This window comes from Dermochelys coriacea, chromosome 20, assembly GCF_009764565.3.
Source record: "Dermochelys coriacea isolate rDerCor1 chromosome 20, rDerCor1.pri.v4, whole genome shotgun sequence".
Taxonomy (NCBI): Eukaryota; Metazoa; Chordata; order Testudines; family Dermochelyidae; genus Dermochelys; species Dermochelys coriacea.
Window position 1 is genome coordinate 4,526,220 of NC_050087.2, and position 20,235 is coordinate 4,546,454.

Sequence of the window (20,235 nt, forward strand, 5' to 3'; positions counted from 1 at the left end):
AAGTATGGGCTGGATGAATGCACTATAAGGTGGGTAGAAAGCTGGCTAGATTGTCGGGCTCAACGGGTAGTGATCAATGGCTCCATGTCTAGTTGGCAGCCGGTGTCAAGTGGAGTGCCCCAGGGGTCGGTCCTGGGGCCCGTTTTGTTCAATATCTTCATAAATGATCTGGAGGATGGTGTGGATTGCACTCTCAGCAAATTTGCGGATGATACTAAACTGGGAGGAGTGGTAGATACGCTGGAGGGGAGGGATAGGATACAGAAGGACCTAGACAAATTGGAGGATTGGGCCAAAAGAAATCTAATGAGGTTCAATAAGGATAAGTCCAGGGTCCTGCACTTAGGATGGAAGAATCCAATGCACCGCTACAGACTAGGGACCGAATGGCTCGGCAGCAGTTCTGCGGAAAAGGACCTAGGGGTGACAGTGGACGAGAAGCTGGATATGAGTCAGCAGTGTGCCCTTGTTGCCAAGAAGGCCAATGGCATTTTGGGTTGTATAAGTAGGGGCATAGCGAGCAGATCGAGGGACGTGATCGTTCCCCTCTATTCGACACTGGTGAGGCCTCATCTGGAGTACTGTGTCCAGTTTTGGGCCCCACACTACAGGAAGGATGTGGATAAATTGGAAAGAGTACAACGAAGGGCAACGAAAATGATTAGGGGTCTAGAGCACATGACTTATGAGGAGAGGCTGAGGGAGCTGGGATTGTTTAGTCTGCAGAAGAGAAGAATGAGGGGGGATTTGATAGCTGCTTTCAACTACCTGAAAGGGGGTTTCAAAGAGGATGGCTCTAGACTGTTCTCAATGGTAGCAGATGACAGAACGAGGAGTAATGGTCTCAAGTTGCAATGGGGGAGGTTTAGATTGGATATTAGGAAAAACTTTTTCACTAAGAGGGTGGTGAAACACTGGAATGCGTTACCTAGGGAGGTGGTAGAATCTCCTTCCTTAGAGGTTTTTAAGGTCAGGCTTGACAAAGCCCTGGCTGGGATGATTTAACTGGGACTTGGTCCTGCTTTGAGCAGGGGGTTGGACTAGATGACCTTCTGGGGTCCCTTCCAACCCTGATATTCTATGATTCTATGATTCTATGATTCTCCACAACCAGGCAGGCTAGAAATTTATTTATTTTTAAATGAAAGCTGAGATTCTCGTGTAATCACTTGACTCGGGGAGCTGGAGCTTTAAGAAACCCTACCAAATATGATGAGGCTCATGATAAACTCTTGAGAGTTGGCAACACGGACTGATTTGGTGGAACGATATCAATTCACATCAGCAAAGCTGCTGTCCCATGGAATTCCATGGTGTGTGCGGCATATACTTCGGGCACGCGAACAAAGCGTAGCTTTCAATGTTACATTTTCAAAGCTGTTATTCCACGGGGCAGCCTGTTCAGTTTGGATAGGTGAATAACCCTAACCTGGCGGAGTGACTGCTATTTAAAATTAAGATCCTGCTGGAGGTAGGATGAGAGGCATAGATAGAATATGATGGGTGTCCATGTAAAACTCTCAGGGTACATCTATACTTATTTGGAGCTGGAGATGTAGATTCTAGCTGGAGGAGGCCGATCCGTGCTAGCTCCAATTGAGCTAGTGTGCTAAAAACTGAGAGTAGCTGTTGTAATAGAAGGGGCAGCAGGGGCTAGCCGCTGTGGGCATGAGTCCAGTGTCTTTCGTAATTTGGTTTCCCATTGTGCTGCATTAGACTGTACAACTCCTCGTCTTGTCTTTGCCTGTGTTACTATCTCCCCGCACCCCCACAGGTTGTGTATTTATGTAAAGGTTCACAAGAGTGTGCCATGAGCCTACGCCACTTTCATTCAGCACTATGCATTGTATTCTTTTACATGCAGGCCCTCTCAGAGGTCTAGAGAGGCCTGGGCCACTTCCAGCTTTTGAAGCCCCTAGCCATAATAAAAATAAAAAATGATGACACGTGGTCTAATTTTGTGCGATATATTTTTATTAATATTTATGAACATTTTAAACTCTTTAATATGACAATCTATATCAGTTAACAAAAAAAATTATGTCTTTTACCAAATCACATCTCTTATTTCGTTAAATTTGCAGCTCTAAGCTGAGAGAGCGTGTCACATTCTGGTCTGATAGGGATGTGCACAAAAACAAGTTGCGAAACTTATCAAATGCCAAAAAATTAAAAAGCGTCTAAATTTGAGGCCCCCTTTGAGCTTGAGGCCCAGGCCAAATGGCCCTCGTGGGCCCCCCTCTGAACGGCCTTGCATTTTGCAGTCATGGGATAGAGTCCAGAACTCCCCAAATTGTATAAAATCTTAAGGAAGGAAGAGGCATTTGCAGATTTTATTCACTAAATCCAATATACTGCAATCCATAAACAATACTCATCCCTAGCTCTTATCTGGCACTTTTCAACAGTAGCCCTCAAAGCGCTTTACAAAAGAGGGCATTATCATTATCTCCATTGTACAGCTGGGAAAACTGAGGCAGTGTATTTCGTTCCATCAAAAGGACTATAGGACTGGGAAGGACCTCCTCGGTCGCTGAGTAAAGTCCCTTGGTACTACACCCATATGCATATTGCTATTTAGTAATATAAAATGCAAGCAAAGAGATGCAGATTGGGATTTTCAAACCAACTAAGGGATTTGGGTGCCGGATTCCCGTTAAAAATCTGTCCGGGTGTTAGTCTCTTTTGAAAATAATCACTTGAATTCTCCACTAAGGCCACGTACAGCGCTCTGGCAGTGTATAATCAGCTTAAAATGGTGTGAAGATAGTTTACGCCCACCCTTATGCACTGACAGAGCAGTGTAAAGTGGATTAAGTGTAAATGAGATTCAGACCCAATGTGTGTAAAACTTAAAGATGGAGGAATATTTATCTGTTTGTTTGTTTTTTACTTCAGAGTGCAATAGAATCCTTATTTGGCGCCTCGATGACTGGAGTTGTGTACTCTCTGTTTGCTGGACAACCCCTCACTATCTTAGGAAGTACCGGACCGGTGTTGGTGTTTGAAAAGATTTTGTTCAAGTTCTGCAAGTAAGGCTTGTGCTCTTTAGAATGTACAGAATTGACCCAGGTGGCAGATTAAAAGAACAGGGTATAAAATACAGTTTTCTTTCCTCCTTGCAAAGAAAACAGTGCTTCTTTCGAGAGTGAATGTGTTAGATTGGAATAGTTTGAATAGATTTAAACAAAATTGGAATGGTGAACAATATGCTGACTTTCATGAGGCATGAATGTGTTGCTCATATGCTTAAAGTTACGCACATTCTCAAGTTCCTAGCACCCATCCCCAAATGCTTGTTTGTCTCATCCACTTCATATGTCCTGTCTTTTAGGCCTGGATCCTGGAAACACTTATGCACATGCTTAACTTTAAGCATTTAACTAATAGAGCTGATGGAAAAGTGGTTCCCCTATAGAGAATATTGATTTTTGGGTAGAAATTTAAATACTGAAAAACTTTGTCCAAAAAGTGAAATCTTTCATTTTTGGCTGAAATATTTTGGTTTCCAAGCATTGTTTTTTGACAAAAAACCTCAAATTTTCCACAGAAAGCAGACGCTTTCTTTTAAAAAAAAAAAAAAAAAAAAAAAAAAAAAAAATTCATTGGAAATCCACTTTTCTATCAATGGAAATTTTTTTGGATGGAAAATTTCCTACCAGCCATAGTGACTAGTCCCATTGAATTTAAGGATTGTACATTCTTAATGTTATGCCTGTGTGTGTTTGAAGACTGTGAGCTCTTAAGGGCAAGGACTGAAATTTTAATATAGAAGTGTACAGTGCCTGGCTTAATTGGGCCGTTGCTAGGTTGATTAATAATAAATAATAATAGATTTGAGCTCTTCTTTGCCTGGTCTACACCCTTAAATGGTGGTGGTTGGCCTGGAGAGCCATGATGCACTAAATTGGTTCTCATAAGAGTGTTAATGCATGAATAAAATCCTTCCCAATGTCCTGTGCCATTCACTGAAAACAGTACACCTGTTCGCTTATTCTGACCTTTGGCGCATGTCCCTGGCTCCTTTTTGCAGAGACTACGCACTCTCCTACCTTTCCCTGAGAACCAGTATTGGATTGTGGACTGCTTTCCTGTGCATCGTCCTTGTGGCAACAGACTCCAGCTCCCTAGTACGCTACATCACTCGCTTTACTGAAGAAGCGTTTGCTTCTCTGATCTGTATCATTTTCATCTACGAAGCTCTAGAGAAACTGATTAAGCTAGGGGCAACCTACCCTGTCCACATGCACAGTCAGCTCAACCACCTTACCTTCTACTAGTGAGTTCATCTTGCGTTTTTTTTTTCCTCCTTTTCTAAAGCTACTCTTATCAAACAGGACAGTAAGATGCTGATTCAGCAAAGTATGTGCCTAAGCCCAACCCTGTTTAACAAAGCACTTAAGCACATGTTTAATTCCCATTAACTTTAGCAGAATTGCAGCACCTTGCTGAATAAGAAGAGTTTAAACATGTGATTAGATGAAGATGATCTAGCCCAGCGTTTCTCAGCCTTTTTGATAACAGGGACTGGCTTGTTACCTTCCTAAGCTCCGTCAGGGAGATTTCAGGGACCGGCACTGGTCTATGGCTAAGAACATAACAGCCATACTGGGTCAGACCAAAGGTCCATCTAGCCCAGTATCCCGTCTTCCGACAGCGGCCAATGCCAGGTGCCACAGAGGGAATGCACAGAACAGGGAGTCATCAAGCGATCCATCCCCCGTCACACATTGCCAGCTTCTGGCAAACAGAGGTTAGGGACACTATCCGTACCCATCCTGGCTAATAACCATTGATGGACCTATCCTCCATGAATTTATCTAGGTTTTTTTTTTTTTGAACCCTGTTATATAGTCTTGTCCTTCACAACATCCTCTGGCAAGTAGTTGCACAGGTTGACTGCACTTTGTGTGGGGGAAAAAAAAACCACTTCCTTTTGTTTGTTTTAAACCTGCTGCCTATAAATTTCATGTGGCCCCTAGTTCGTGTTATGAGAAGGAGAAAATAACACTTCCTTATTTACTTTCTCCACACCAGTCATGATTTTACAGACCTCTATCATATCCCCCCTTAGTCATCTCTTTTCCAAGCTGAGAAGGCCTAGTTTTATTAATCTCTCATCATATGGAAGCTGTTCCATACCCATAATAATTTTTGTTGCTCTTTTCTGAACCTTTTCCAAGTCCAATATATCTTTTTTGAGATGGGGCAACCACATCTGCACACAGTATTCAAGATTATTGCATACCACAGATTTATATAGAGGCAATATGATACTTTTTGTCGTCTTATCTATCCCTTTCTTAATGATTCCTAACATTGTTTGCTTTTTTGGCTGTCGCTGCACATTGAATGGATATTTTCAGAGAACTATTCATAATGACTCCACAATCTCTTTCTTGAGTGAGAACAGCTAATTTAGACCCTACTATAAGGCGCAACTCACCGGTGCAGCACCTCCCACTGGTAGTCCTGGGAATTATCTCTCCAGCCTCTGGAGCACCTCTGCAGGCCAGTGTCCCACTTGCTTCAGGCCCCCCATGTCCTTCTACATCAGGGTTCTGCCCCCTATTTTACCCCGACAGTCTGGGTCTCCCCTCTCCAGGGAATCCCCACCCTCTGTCCCCATCTTGCCTCAGCAGCTACTGCCAGTCCTCATCTAGCCACCCACACACTGGGGCAGACTGCAGTCTGCACTACTCATCATTGGCAAGGAAGGTTTGGACCTGCTGCCTTTGCCTAACCTTGGGCTGCCCCTCTGCAACCCCAGTATCTGCTTTAGGCCTTCAGCAAGGCCTGCAGGCTGGGGGTTTTCCAGCCTGGAGCTCCCCAGGCCTTTCCCCAGTCCTGCTTCGCTCTAGGCACCCTGGTGAGCTCCCAAACAGCCAAACCCTTCTCTCTCCACAGCTAGAGAGAGACTGCTTAAGCACCTGGCTCACAGTCTTTTGTAAAACCAGCTGTGCCCTGATTGGGGCGTGGCCCCAGCTGTAGCTGCCTTCCCCATCAGCCTAGCCTTTGGCTTGCAGCACCAGCCCTCTCCCAGGGTTGGCTGTAACCCTTTCAGGCCCGGAGTGGGTGATCACCCCGTTACAGACCCCATCATTTCATATGTAGAGTCGGGATTATGTTTTCCAGTGTGCATTACTTTGCACTTATCAACATTGAATTTCATCTGCCATTTTGTTGCCCCATCACCCAGGTCTGAGAGATTCTTTTGTAGCTCTTCGCTGTCTGCCTGGGATTTAACTATCTAGAGTACTTTTGTATCATCTGCAAATTTTGCCACCTCGCAGCTTTCTCCTTTTCCCAGATCATTTATGAATACGTTGAATAGGGCTGGGCCCAGTACAGACCCCTGAGGGATACCCCTATTTATCTCTCTTCATTCTGAAAACTGACCTTTTTTCCTAACTTTGTTTCCTGTCTTTTAACCGGTTACCAATCTATGACAGGACCTTTCCTCTTATCCCATGACTGCTTACTTTGCTTAAGAGCCTTTGGTGAGGGACCAGGTCAAAAGCGTTCTGAAAATCTAAATGCACTATGTCCACTGGATCCCCCTTGTCCACATGCTTGTTGACCCCCTCAAATAATTCTAGTAGATCGGTGAGGCATGATTTCCCTTTACAAAAACCATCTTGTCTATTCCCCAACAAATTATGTTCATCTATGTGTCTGACAATTTTGTTCTTTAGTGTCAACCAGTTTGCCCAGTACTGAAGTCAGGCTTACTGGTCTGTAATTGCTGGGGTCACCTCTAGAGCCCTTTTTAAAAATTGGCATCACATTAGCTATCCTCTAGTCGTTTGGTACAGAAGCTGATTTAAATGAAAGATTACAGTCGACAGTTAGTAGTTCTGCAATTTCACATTTGAGTTCCTTCAGAACTCTGGTGAATCCCATCTAGTCCTGGTGACTTATTACTGTTAATAAAAATTAGGATCTAGTGGATAGAACAATGGGCTGGGTTCATGAGACCCAACTTTAGTTGCTAGCTACTCCTGAATAGCTCCCTGTGTGGACATTCTTATTCCAGAATCCGCTTTGGAAGTGGATTAAGAAAATTCCAGAATAAGTGTCCACACACCATGTTGTTCAGGATTAGCTATTTTGCTTTGAAGATACATCCTGCCTTTTTCTGGAATAGCTGTCGACAAGCCCTCTGCATCAGGCTTTCTGTGTGACCCTGGGCAAATCACTTAATGTGCCTGTAATAATTCTTCTCTGTCTCGCGGGGGAGTTGGGAGGATCAAATCCACCAGTGATTGTAAGATGTTCAGATATGATGGTGAAGGCCATAGAAGTGTCAGGAGTTGAATTTAAGCACATGCTTAAGTGCTTTGCTGGATTGGATCTTAATGCAGGGGCTAAGCTTCTTGAACTCCAGCTGACATAATGTGTGACTGTTTAGTGGTAAAGCGCAGAGATGTGCCACAGAGGTGTGGGAACTTTTGAACAGGGAATCCACCAACACCTAGAAACCACTGGTGTTTTGCTATGTACTTTGAGAGCATTATAATGTTCTAGTGGTTCGGGCACTGGACAGGGAGTCAGGAGACTTGTGTTCAGGAGCCCTTGAACAAGCCCCTTCCCTGCTCTCTGCCTCAGTTTCCCCATCTGCACACTGTGGATAATGGTACATATTTTGCTTTGGAGGTGCTGGTTGTGCCTCTGTAATGGAGACTGAGCTCAGTTTTGCTCTTAAACCTTTTTGTTTTTGTGCTTAATCCTAAGAATACAGCATATCCTTCCCAAAAATTAAAGCGAAGTATAATTATTATGCAACGAGGTTCTGTTATCGCTGAGGAGTTCCCCTCTTTTGATACTTTAACCCTAATATGTTTTCTTTGCTCTTAGCTGTAAATGTGCTGCTCCTGAAAATCCCAGCAATCAAACCCTACAGTTCTGGAGCGACAGGAAGATTGTCCCTTCTGCGATTGAGTGGGCAAACCTCACTGTCAGTGTAAGTGCATGGGCCCCTGTGCTCTTCTCTGTGGCATATTACAGATCTAGGGTGACCAGATGTCCCGATTTTATAGGGACAATGCTGATATTTGGGGCTTTGTCTTCTATAGGTGCCTATTACCCTCTGTCCCAATTTTTCACACTTGCAGTATGATCACCGTATACAGATCAGAAGGCAGCAGAAGGGCGTCAAGGTCCAAATAACCATCATGTCACACTCCCGCTAATGTTAGCTCTGCCTTTTCGTGCTGCTAATTGTTACTTATGTCCCCTAAGTTACCCCAGGCCTCAAACCGTACTAAACTATTGTAATAGAAATAATGCAGTTCAGATTCTTGTGAGTTTAAAATTAGGGCTGGCTGGAAAACAGGAATTCTCTTTTGCAAAAAATGTCAAGGTTTCAGCATTTGTTTTCACCGCAATGAAACGGAAAACTTTCACCGTTTCCTGTGAATACGAGAGACAGAGAGAGCAAGCGAGCCTAAGGCCTGCTCTGCAATAGCTTGGTGGTTACAGTGCTCACCTGGCCTACGGGAGACCTGTTCTACCTGATATGGAGGAGAGATGAACCTGGGTCTCCAGGTGAGTGTCAGCTGGAATATATAGTCAGAATCTCTGTTGGGGCTGCTGCACTTTGTATAAATAAAATATTCCACCAGAAAATAGTGGGACAGAGGGAGATGAGTCTAGCTTGGTGGTTAGGATGCTTACCTAGCATGTGGGAGGTTCAAGTCCTTGCTCTGTCTGTCACCCAGCTGAGTGCCCTAATCCCGAGGTCATTGGCTATTCAGGGGTCACTCCCCTGACATCCCATGCAGGTTCTGTGAAAATTTTGCCGAAACTAACCCCTTCTACCAAAAGTTATAGTTGGCATTTTCTGATGGAAAAACATTTTGTCAAAAATTTCCTCACCAGCTCGAGTTTAAATGCTTGGGACCAGCATTCTCTTGGCCAGGGGAGGTGATCATCTGCAAAGATCCAAGCAGTAAATGCAGCCTGCCTATGCCCTTGATTTAGGAAAGCATCTCTGTTCAGGAAAGCAATCCTGTGCTCAGCTCTAAGTCCGCACTTACGTCTCATTGAAGTCAATGGGACATAAGCGCATGCTTAAAGTTCAAAACGTGCGCAAGTGCTTTCCTGATTTGGGGCCTCATTACTCCAAGCCCGGGACTCGGATTCAGTAATGTGCTTAAGCATGTGCCTTACCTTAAACAGGTGAGATGGGGAACTGCTTAAAGCTAGGTGTGTGTTTAAGTCCCTTATTGGAATCGGGGACCCTGTGTGGAACATAGAGGTCTTTTCCCAAAATCTTCTGATCACTTCCTGTGGGTTTTTCCATGAGAACTTACTTCTTCTTCCACCATTATCATTGACTTAACCCTCCTTTCCATCCCTCTCTCGCCTTCCCTGAATTCTTCCTTTTTCTGTGAGAGGTTTCAGAGTGGTAGCCGTGTTAGCCTGTATCAGCAAAAAGAACGAGGAGTCCTTGTGGTACCTTAGAGACTAACACATTTATTTGGGCATAAGCTTTTGTGGGCTAAAACCCACTTCATCGGATGCATGCCGTGGAAAATACAGTAGGAAAATATATATATATATACACAGAGAACATGAACAAATGGGTGTTGCCATATCAACTGTAATGAGACTAATCAATTAACCTTCTTGTCAACTGTTTGAAATGGGCCATCCTGATTATCACTACAAAAGTTTTTTTTTCTCCTGCTGATACTAGCCCACCTGAATTGATTAGTCTTGTTAGAGTTGGTATGGCAACACCCATTTGTTCCTGTTCTCTCTGTGTGTGTGTGTGTGTGTGTGTGTGTGTATATGTGTATGTGTATGTGTATATATAATCTTCCAACTGTATTTTCCACTGCATGCATCCAATGAAGTGGGTTTTGGCCCACAAAAACTTATGCCCAAGTAAATTTGTTAGTCTCTTAAGATGCCGCAAGGACTCCTCATTCTTTTTTCTATGAGGTCTCAGGGATGAAAGCAGCATTCACAGTTTTGAGGATGTGCCATTGATTTACAGTTCAGCGTTACGCTGGGTTTTGTTCTCTGTTAATAAGAACGGCCATGCTGGGTCAGAGCAATGGTCCATCTGGCCCTGTATCCTGGCTTCCGACAGTGGCCAATGCCAGGTGCCCCAGAGGGAATGACTAGAACAGGCTGTCATCGAGTGATCCATCTCTGTTATCCAGTCCCAGCTTCTGACAGTCAAAGGCTAAGGATTGCATCCCTGATCATCTTGGCTAATAGCCATTGATGGACCAATCCTTCATGAATTTATCTAATTCTGTTTTGAACTCCCATTATGCTTTTGGCCTTCACAACATCCCCTGGCAGTGAGTTCCACAGGTTGACTGTGCGTTGTGTAAAGTAATACTTCCTTTTGTTTGTTTTAAACCTGCTGCCTGTTCCCTCCTTAATGCACCCTAACTTACCTCATGCTTGTTCGATGGCCATTGTGCAGTGAGTAGGCATCTCCATTGGTAGCTGCCAGTTTAAATGCATTTTACTGGTAATGTCTAAGCCCGCACCTATGAGGATTTGACTGTGAGCCAGGTCAGAGCTGGGAGGGGAGGTTGGAGGAGCCCTGCCTGAGCAAGCAAATCTGAAGAGTATGACTGCCCTTGGCAGGCATAATGCATCAGGAGGGCTAGTGCCCGTACAGCCAACCCCAAATGGTGAGCAATCATGAGTCCAGTCCGCTGAAAAACCAGGAGCAAAAAAAATCACAAGACTTGCAATAAAATCATAAGACTTGGCAACAGTGCCCCATGCTCAGGAGCAGCAGGACTATACCTGTTCTGTAGCTATATAGCCTGCACTTCCTCTAGTGTTGGCTTGGTAGCCTGCTGCTGCTAGCAGGGGATGATTCCTAGCTAGCTTCCTGTCGGACCTGGAGCAATGTTGTGTCTCTTTGCCTACCCCCAATTTCCTTGATGCATAAGGTGACAGATTGCAGCTGCTTCGTGTGTGAGCTCTCCCTGCCCTTTCAGCACTCTAGCGCACGCTACAGGGTGACCACAATATAGCCCATATTCTGCTAGCAATTTGTGATGAAAAACATTATTGCATTTTTTTTTTGAGGGGGTAGTTTTTAAATAAAACTGGTATCATTTCCACTCTATTAAGATCACATGCACGTTGGCAGGACTGTAATACTTTCAGCTGTTTTTCCATTACATTTCCATTACTGTTTTTCCATTAGTAAACAGCACTGTTTGCACAAATTAGGTCATTAGTGCAACGATTCAGGTAAAAAGAAAAGGAGGACTTGTGGCATCTTAGAGACTAACAAATTTATTTGAGCATAAGCTTTCCTGAGCTACAGCTCACTTCATTGGATGTCATGCTAGATGAGTTCTTGGTTACCCAAGGTTAATAAGTGACTTAAGGCATAAGCACGCCAATGATTAGGAAGAGATTGTCAAAAGAGGTGGACACTACAGCTGGTCCGAAAAATTTTGTCCAAACAGTTTTCTATCTGAAAATTCCACTTGGATGCAACTTACATTTTCTGCAAAATTATATTTGCAGTAAAATTTCACTTAAAAAAATAGAAAAGAAAAAAAACAGTTAGAACACATTGAAATGTCCCATTTTGATATATTTGGAACACAAGTTTTTATTTTATTTGTTTCAAATTTTTTTCATTTTTAAATGTACTTTATTTTGTATAAAAAATAAAAATACATTTTTAAAAGAGCTCGAAATCTAAACAAAACATTTCAAATTTATTGAATGTTTCGAATGACCCCCACAAAATAATTTTTTTAAGAATCTCATTTTGTGAAAAATTTTGAAATTTTTGGCTTTTTATCATGGTTTGGAACCTTTTTTCTTTTTCTTTTTTTTTTTTTTTTTTTCTTTTTTCTCAACATTCCAAAATGTTTCAAAGGGACAGAAAATCCATTTTCTGACCAGCTCTAGTCAGCAGATTGGGTGCTGAGCTGTTTTGAAAATCTGGCCCTACGTGTCATGACAGGAACCATAGAGCGATGAACGCTTTTGAAAACATGACCCCAAGAGATGACTCTCATCTGTTAAGAGTTTGCAGGATGGAGACTTTAAGTAACTAATTTACTCCTGTCAAGTTCAGAGTTCGGGGATCAGAGGTCTTACTAGATCTAACTGTCCCTTCAGGGCTTCAAATCTGTGAATGAAAAAAGGGTGTTAATATCCATGAATCATTACATCCCTTCTGATCATTCCTACATGTTGCTACCTAATGCATATTAAAGCTACATGCTGTCAGCCAAAGGCGCATCATAGTCAGTGGGAGTTTGGTCTATGTAAGAATTGCAGGATTTAGTTCTGAATGCTGTCTTTATACTATGCAGATACTAAGGCCTTTAAAGAGCCCATTTATTGAGATGTCACATGACATTAGTGGTGTATCACGGGCATCGTGTGTGTTTATGGTGGTGTCTTGATTACCTGTTTCTCCAGGAATGTCGGAAAATGCGTGGTGAATTTACTGGACCTGCCTGTGGGCACCATGGCCCCTATACGCCAGATGTCCTCTTCTGGTCGTGCATTCTCTTCTTCGCCACCTTCATCATGTCTGGTGCACTGAAGATGTTTAAAACCAGCCACTATTTCCCAACAAGAGTAGGTAGAAGATGGTGACTAACTGCCACCCCTCTCTTTCCTGAAAGACCAGTATTTCGTGGTAGCTCTCGTTGTGTATATTGATATAAATTCCAAGGATGTGAGGAAATTAGGACTGGTCATAAATTTTGCTATGGTCCCTCATGAGAACTATAATTCATTGATCTCATGTCCTGATCCTCCACTATGGTCTGGGTTTCCCAGGTAGACTACATCACCCATGATGCACCATGGCCAGGGACTCCTGCGCTCCACTACCTCCCCTTACAAGAGGGGCGATCAGAATGCATCCTGGGAGATGTAGTTTGAGCTGGGAGCCCAGACTATAGAAGAGAATGAGAGCTTGAGGCTCCTGAACTACATCTCCCATGCAGCATCTTGGTAGCATTTCCAAATGGTCATATTTTGGGTTTTGCCTGAAATATTTTGTCTGACAATCAACATTTTGCTGTAGCTCACGAAAGCTTATGCTCTAATAAATTTGTTAGTCTCTAAGGTGCCACAAGTACTCATTTTCTTTTTGCGAACATTTTTCCTGGGGGAGAAAAAAATATTTTTCAAACAGCTGTAGTGGAAATATCACCAAGTTCTCCATGTATTGAAGCAGATGTCATGGCATGATTCCGGCACATCAGGGTATATATGTGATATATTTAGAATGATCCTTGTCCAGTGAAATCTAGCCAGTGCCCACAAACCTCATTGCATGCACTCAAAGGCACCTGAACAATTTGGACTAACACCAATATTGCTAAATTGAGAATGCAGTAATATGGATAAAGTAATAGGACTATTGGAATTGACTGCGGGTATTGATATGTTCCTAAAGAGAAGAATCCAGGGATTTAAAAATAATTCTGAATGGTAGACTCGTGTATTAAAAAGCATGCTTGAATCTGGCTGTTTGCTAAAAATTAACATTACGTTTAACAATAAAAAGGGAAAGAATTTCAATGGGAAGATCATTTGCCTTTGACTGTACTGTCTATTGCTTTGTTTTGACAGTTTATTAATGCCTAAGGCTACATTGTAGTCATGGGTATTTTTAATAAAAGTCATGAACAGGTCACGGGCAGTAAACAAAAATTCACAGCCCGTGACCTGTCCATGACTTGTACTATATACTGCTGACTAAATCTTAGTGGGGGACGGCCTGGGGGCATCGCGGGTATCGTGGGAGGGCGGCCCGGTGGGTGCTGCAGGTGGTCATGGGGGTGCGTCCTGGGGGTGCTGCAGGCGCTCGGGTGGGTGGTCCGGGGGCACTGTGGGTGCTCAGGGGACAGCAGCCCGGGACCCCCACTGGAGCTTGGCGGGGGGTTGGCGGGGCAGGCAGGCTCCCTACCCAGCTCCTCGCAGTTCCCCGGAAGTGGTGACATGTCCTTCCCTCAGTTCCTAGCTCTATGTGCTGCCCCTAGCGCCGGCTCCGCAGCTCCCATTGGCCAGGAACCACAGCCAATGGGAGCTGCAGGGGCGGTGCCTGCTGGCAGAGGCAGCACGTGGAGCTAGGAGCTGAGGGAGGGACATGTTGCCACTTCTGGGGAGCCCCCAGAAGTGCTGCCCAGAGCCTTTACTCCCTCCCCTGCTCCAACCCTTAGTCCCCTCCCACATGCACCCAAACACCTGCTGCTGCTGGGGTGGAGGGTTGTCCGAGACTGCCCCAGCACCAGCCAGCCTAGGCCAACTGCACCAGCCTCTGCAGAAGTCACGGAGGTTCAAGAAAGTCACTGAATCCGTGATTTCCGTGACCTCCGTGACAAACTCGCAGCCTTACTAATGCCAACTGCTTCTTTAATTTTTCATACCAGGTACGAGCCATGATAAGTGACTTTGCTGTTTTCTTAACTATCCTCACTATGGTGACTTTTGATTTCTTAATTGGAGTCCCATCACCAAAGCTACAAGTTCCCAGTGTCTTCAAGGTAATCAAATGGTGTAACAGATTTGGTTTCACTGAACAATCCACATTTGTAATGACATTTTAAAATGAGCTGTATGTTGTGAAAGGTAGCAAGGTTTAGTGGATGGAGGATGGCAGACTAGAACTCAGGACCCCATTTCTGGATGGGGTGTATGGATTAGTGATTAAAGCAGGGGAAACTGAGAGACAGGATTCCTGGGTACAGTTCCTAGAGGTGGGGATTAGTGGTTGGAACAGGGAGGAGTGGGACTCAGGAGATGTGAGCTCTGTCCTGATTTGGTCACTGTATCCCTGGGTGACCTCGGAAAGCCTCTTCAAATCTCAGGGTGGAATTTTCAAAAGCACTCGAGTGGCTTGGGGGATGTTCTGTTTTCAGAAGTGACTTAGGCACTTAGGCCTAGATCCTTAAAGATATTTAGTAACTTACTCTCATTGATTTCAATGGGAGTTAAGGCATACCTTCGAGGATCTGGGCCTTAGGAGCCTAAATCAATGGGCTAAATTACTTTGCATAAATTACTTTGAAAAAAATGGGCCATAGGCTCCTAAATCCTTTAGAAGCTTTTGAAAATGTTCTCTTTAGTAACATGTTCCCCATCTGTAAGATGAAGACAATAGCACTGCCCTAACTTGCAGGGGTATTGAGGATAAATACATTCAAGACTGTGAGGCCCATAAGTACACAGATAGAAAAATGACTGAGAATGGATGGTACAGTTGCTTCGATAAATGGCTTTTATTATGCTGTGTGTATGTATTTTGCTGTAGCCGACAAGAGATGACCGTGGGTGGATTATTAGCCCGATAGGACCCAATCCCTGGTGGACGGTGTTAGCAGCTCTCATCCCAGCTCTTCTCTGCACCATCTTGATATTCATGGACCAGCAAATCACTGCTGTTATCATAAACAGAAAGGAGCATAAACTCAAGGTAACAGTGTTTGAGGAGTGGATGAAGAGACCTGATTCTCCATTACTCTGAACCTTGTGTCATTTACCCCTGTGCAAAGTGAGCGTGACATGCTTCCAAATCGGAATGGTAGCAGTTTACATCAGCTTTGCACTCACTTTGCAAGGCCCTGACTTAAGCACATGCTTAACTTTAAGCAGTTGCTTAATTGCTCTCCTAAATAAAGATGCTTTCCTGGATTAGGCCCTAAATGACTACACAAGGAGCAGAGAAACAGAGAATTTGGCCAATAATCTTCCTAACAGATAAATTAGCCTAAAACCAAAATATCGAGGAGACGTTTGTATTACCATCTCTGACGGGAATTAATTAGTCTGACACACCACAAAGTAACTCATATTGTAGCTTCTTCTTAGTTACTTAAAAATAAAACCGGTCAAAATTTTTCTGATGAAAAATAGCTTTCTGATTAAATGGAAATTTCTACCAAAAAAAATCTGGTTGTGTTGATAATTTCCAGGTTTTCATATTAAAAAAGCTAATTTTTTTTGTTGGTTTTCAGTTTCCAAAAGTTAGATTTTTTTGGACGGTTTTTCAAGAAAAATGTCAACAAACTTGAGTGTTTTTCGTTTTTATCGATTTTTTTTTACAAGAAAAGGAATTGAAATGTTTTGACACCAAACTCTACTTCAAAGTTAATTTCTACATGACTGGACAATTATAGACTTGAAGGATGTTAGTTTTCCAAGGTGCTTTATTAAAGCATAAAATCTTCCTGCTGGAATGTTTCTGGATAAAAATTATGAATTCTGTTTCTGAAAGGATTCTTATGAACACAAATAACTCAGCACTTCTTTATTTCTTGTATTAATATTGGTGTTTTTCAGATCGTTACATGGCATTTAATTAAAAAACATAACTTGTGCATCGTACATCAAGGTTTAGTTTGTGTTTCTGAAAAATGTGCTCCAGCTCAACCTCAAGATATGGAATAACTGAGTGAAATTCTGTGAATGGCCTTTGTTATGATTAGACTAGCTAATCATAACAATCACTTTTGGCCTTAATATCTATGGGTTAAATCCTGGCTCTATTGAAGTCAATGGCAAAACTGCCATTAATGTGAACCAGGATTTCAACCCATTAGTCTGTTTTCAAAGATCATCCCTTTGGATAAAGCTTGTGTCTTGTCTCACTGGATTCTGTTTTCTTGCAGAAAGGATGTGGTTACCACTTGGACCTTCTGATGGTTGCAATAATGCTTGGTGTGTGCTCCGTGATGGGGCTGCCCTGGTTTGTTGCTGCAACTGTTCTATCCATCACCCATGTGAACAGCCTTAAACTAGAGTCTGGCTCCTCAGCTCCAGGAGAACAACCGAAATTTCTCGGGATACGAGAGCAAAGAGTCACTGGCCTCATGATCTTTGTGCTTATGGGCTGTTCCGTCTTCATGACTGCTGTGTTAAAGGTAACAGGACACAAAGTACCCAAAGTTCATCAGGACAATAAATATATGGAGAAATATTGTGTTTGTGATTGGACTGTGGAACTCACTGCCACATGATGTCCCCGAGGCCAAGAACTTAATAAGATTCAAAGAGGGATTGGACATTTATATGGATAACAATAATATCCATAGTTGTTATAGATAATGTAAGGGGAAAAAAAGAGATAGAGACTCTTGTGCTGCAGGGTTTAAGCCAATTTCTAGCTATTAAGTATTAAGGTGAGACTTCATGGGAGGGCAAATTATCCCACATTTGCCTTTTGCTGGTTTCTTGCACTTCCTCTGGTACTGATTAGATGGACCTCAGGTCTGATCCAGTCTGTCAACTCCCACGTTCCTATTTCCATGGATAATGTGATAAGAAATATTACAAGGGGCATTACCATAAGAGGTGGCAGCTCGCTGTACTCACTTCCTCAGAACTGGCTTCCATCTTAGAGTATGTCTTCACTGAAAAAAAAAGGTACGTTCTTAATTCAGGTTAGCTAACCTTGTTTAAAACAGCAGTGAAGACATGTCTACTCAGCTGTTAATTCACGTTAGCAACTTGTTTTCAACCTCAGTCTCCCCATGGACTTTATCTCGAGCTGCTAACCTGAGTTAAAATCCGAGTTGCTGCGTCTTCCCTGCTATTTTAACATAACTGAGCTAACCTGAGTTAAGAACACACAATTTTATGCAGTGAAGACATACCCTTAAAGAGGGTTAATGGATAAGGTGGCAGACCCATACAGCCAGATTGTCAAATGAGCCCTCTGTTTGTGCGTGTATATTTCTATGCATGTGTTTTTCATGCCCACACCACATGTGCATGTGAATTTACATGCAAAAGCCACATGTGCCTGGCTGTGGGTTTTGCACACAGGAGCTCTCCCATTTGCATGTGTCAATGATGGGGAGGCATGTGCAAGCCGTAAGACCCAGAGTGCTGAGGAGGGGGAAAGCCTGCCTGGATGGATTCCCATCTATGGAACTGATTTAAAGCTAAAGGGAGACACGGAGGCAGAGTCTGGACTCGGGTCACATCTAGGCCATCATCCTGGAGCACATGAGCATGTACCACAAACTCCTTTTTTTCTTCCAGCCAGGGCCAGGCTTATTCCTTTTTAGCTTTTAAAACTGGATGAAATCAAGCTTATTTAGACCAGTACCACATCCACCTGCTGGTCTTCCAGTTACAAATTGACTGTGATTCCCAGCATGCACTGCTTTCATAAAGGCTAACCATTCAATAGCGGCTGCACAGACTGTCCTACAAGTTTTCACCCCAAAACGTTACCTGTGGGCTAAGATGAAGCATGCTAGCCTTATATGTAGTCACAATGAACTAGGGGGATGGTTTTTCGTTAATGTCACAGAATGCAGCAGCATTGAGAAGTACATTTGAACATTGGCGAAATAACCTACTTTCCTCTAATCTCGTTCTTGGAAACGACTGAATCGTTTTTGATGTAACTTTCCCCCAAAAAGTCATTCCGAGACAGAGCTGAAGCATGAAAAATGTCAGCCTTAATGGTAGGCAAGCCTTATATGGCTGTTATTTACTGTATATGCATTTATCTTTAATACTTACGTTCTCTTTGCAGTTTATCCCGATGCCTGTGCTTTATGGTGTGTTCCTTTACATGGGCGTTTCTTCACTCGGAGGAATTCAGGTATGTAATTTTGTAGCGCAAGGCTGTGTGCTAGATAGTGTGGCAATGGATGGTGCACTGAAGTAGGAGTCCCGAGACCTAGGTTCTATTCCTGCGACTGGCTTTCTGGATGATGTCAGGCAAGTCATTGCCCACCCTGTGCTTCAGTTTCCCCATTGGTAAAGTGTTCTGAGATCTACCAATGGAAAGTGCTGTATAAGAGTTATATGGTGCTGTTATTAATCCTTGAGTTAAATGACCTGGTCCATTAGCTTACAGGCAGTAGTAGAATCACAAACCTCTACACATGATCTAGCCACTAAGGGGGGACAAAGACTCATGCCTGTTTGCATATGGTAATTTTCAACATCCTACTAGATTGTTATTTTAAAGGAGACTCTTTTATTTCTCTTCCTATTAATAACTTAAACTACTAAATGCAAATCTCGGCCAGCATTTGAAATCCTGTGTAAGCAGAACTTCTTCTGTACATGGTCTTTTCAGTTCTTTGATCGCCTGAAGCTGTTCGGAATGCCAGCAAAACACCAGCCCGACTTTATCTACTTACGGCACGTCCCCTTGCGAAAAGTACATCTCTTCACCGTGATCCAGCTGACGTGCCTTGTTTTACTCTGGGCCATTAAAGCTTCTCCTGCTGCCATCGTCTTTCCCATGATGGTAAAGCTCTTGCTCTTTTCTAGCTGGATGGTTTGTATCGATAGACACCAGCCATCTGCTTTAGGGTGTGATTGGTGGTTTTGTTCAAGAATTAGTAAGGGTCTTACTGAGTCTCATTTCCCCTACAGCCTCCAATGCCAAAGTAAAATGAGTGTCAATATAATTCCCTATTCAGGCTCTTTTGTGTGGTGCAAACGAGAAGAGATCCCTAAAGGCCTTGTCTATATCCCTTACTCATATGAGCAGTCTCATTGAAGCCTGCCATTTGGAATGAGCTGGGGCAGCATTTCTGTTATGCTTGCTAGGTTAACTGGATAGGGATTAGCCCTGCTTCTGGGGCCATGTCCAAACTAGGAAAAAAGATGTATTTTTAACATGGGTGAACTAACCATGTCAAAATCCCTGTGTGAACAAGGCAGTTGTAGTTAACTGATTGAGGACAACCCAGAGCCGGAGTCCAGGCTTGAACTCGACCAGCTAATGCCTGCTAAAATGATAGTTTGCCTTGTCTACACTAGGATTTTACCATGTTTTAAAAACACACCTTTCCCTAATGAAGTCAAGGCCCCTGTGCATCACCTGAGCACTGTTAAGGGGCCTCAGTACATGAGGATCGGGCCCACTGTGTTTTCAGAATGTTTTAGAATGTGGATTGAGGCATACCTGAAAACAAAAGATGTTCTGAATCTGAAAATTGAGTGAAACCATCATCGACTTGGTCCATTTGACCCATTTATACCTGAATCGACTTCACTGGTGAACTCTAATATGAAAATTGGCTTGAGCTGATTAGCTGTTCTTTGAACTGATTAGTTGTTCATTTGTATCCATGTAGGTCTTGGCTCTGGTCTTTGTCCGCCAAGTCATGGATTTCTGTTTCTCGAAGCGGGAGCTCAGCTGGCTCGATGACCTTATGCCAGAAAGCAAGAAGAAAAAACTGGATGATGCCAAAAATAAAGCCAAGGAAGAAGAGGTAATATCCATTGAGTGTCCCAGGCTAG

General features: G+C 43.2%; 1 protein-coding gene across 9 annotated transcripts in view; it reads left to right on the forward strand.

Annotated features, from left to right (window-relative positions):
* SLC4A8 (solute carrier family 4 member 8) overlaps nucleotides 1-20,235 on the forward strand; it is an 81,069-nt gene that overhangs the window by 46,843 nt on the left and 13,991 nt on the right. For 7 of the 9 annotated variants that reach the window (XM_038378402.2, XM_038378398.1, XM_038378399.1 and 4 more), the window contains 10 exons: nucleotides 2,899-3,032; nucleotides 4,034-4,279; nucleotides 7,858-7,963; nucleotides 12,427-12,588; nucleotides 14,394-14,507; nucleotides 15,275-15,436; nucleotides 16,632-16,883; nucleotides 18,509-18,577; nucleotides 19,061-19,234; nucleotides 20,070-20,207. In XM_038378402.2, the coding sequence (XP_038234330.1) occupies nucleotides 2,899-3,032; nucleotides 4,034-4,279; nucleotides 7,858-7,963; nucleotides 12,427-12,588; nucleotides 14,394-14,507; nucleotides 15,275-15,436; nucleotides 16,632-16,883; nucleotides 18,509-18,577; nucleotides 19,061-19,234; nucleotides 20,070-20,207 (1,557 nt within the window). The remainder of the gene's footprint in view (nucleotides 1-2,898; nucleotides 3,033-4,033; nucleotides 4,280-7,857; nucleotides 7,964-12,426; nucleotides 12,589-14,393; nucleotides 14,508-15,274; nucleotides 15,437-16,631; nucleotides 16,884-18,508; nucleotides 18,578-19,060; nucleotides 19,235-20,069; nucleotides 20,208-20,235) is intronic. The other 2 variants (XM_038378405.1, XM_038378406.1) reach the window with 1 other exon arrangement.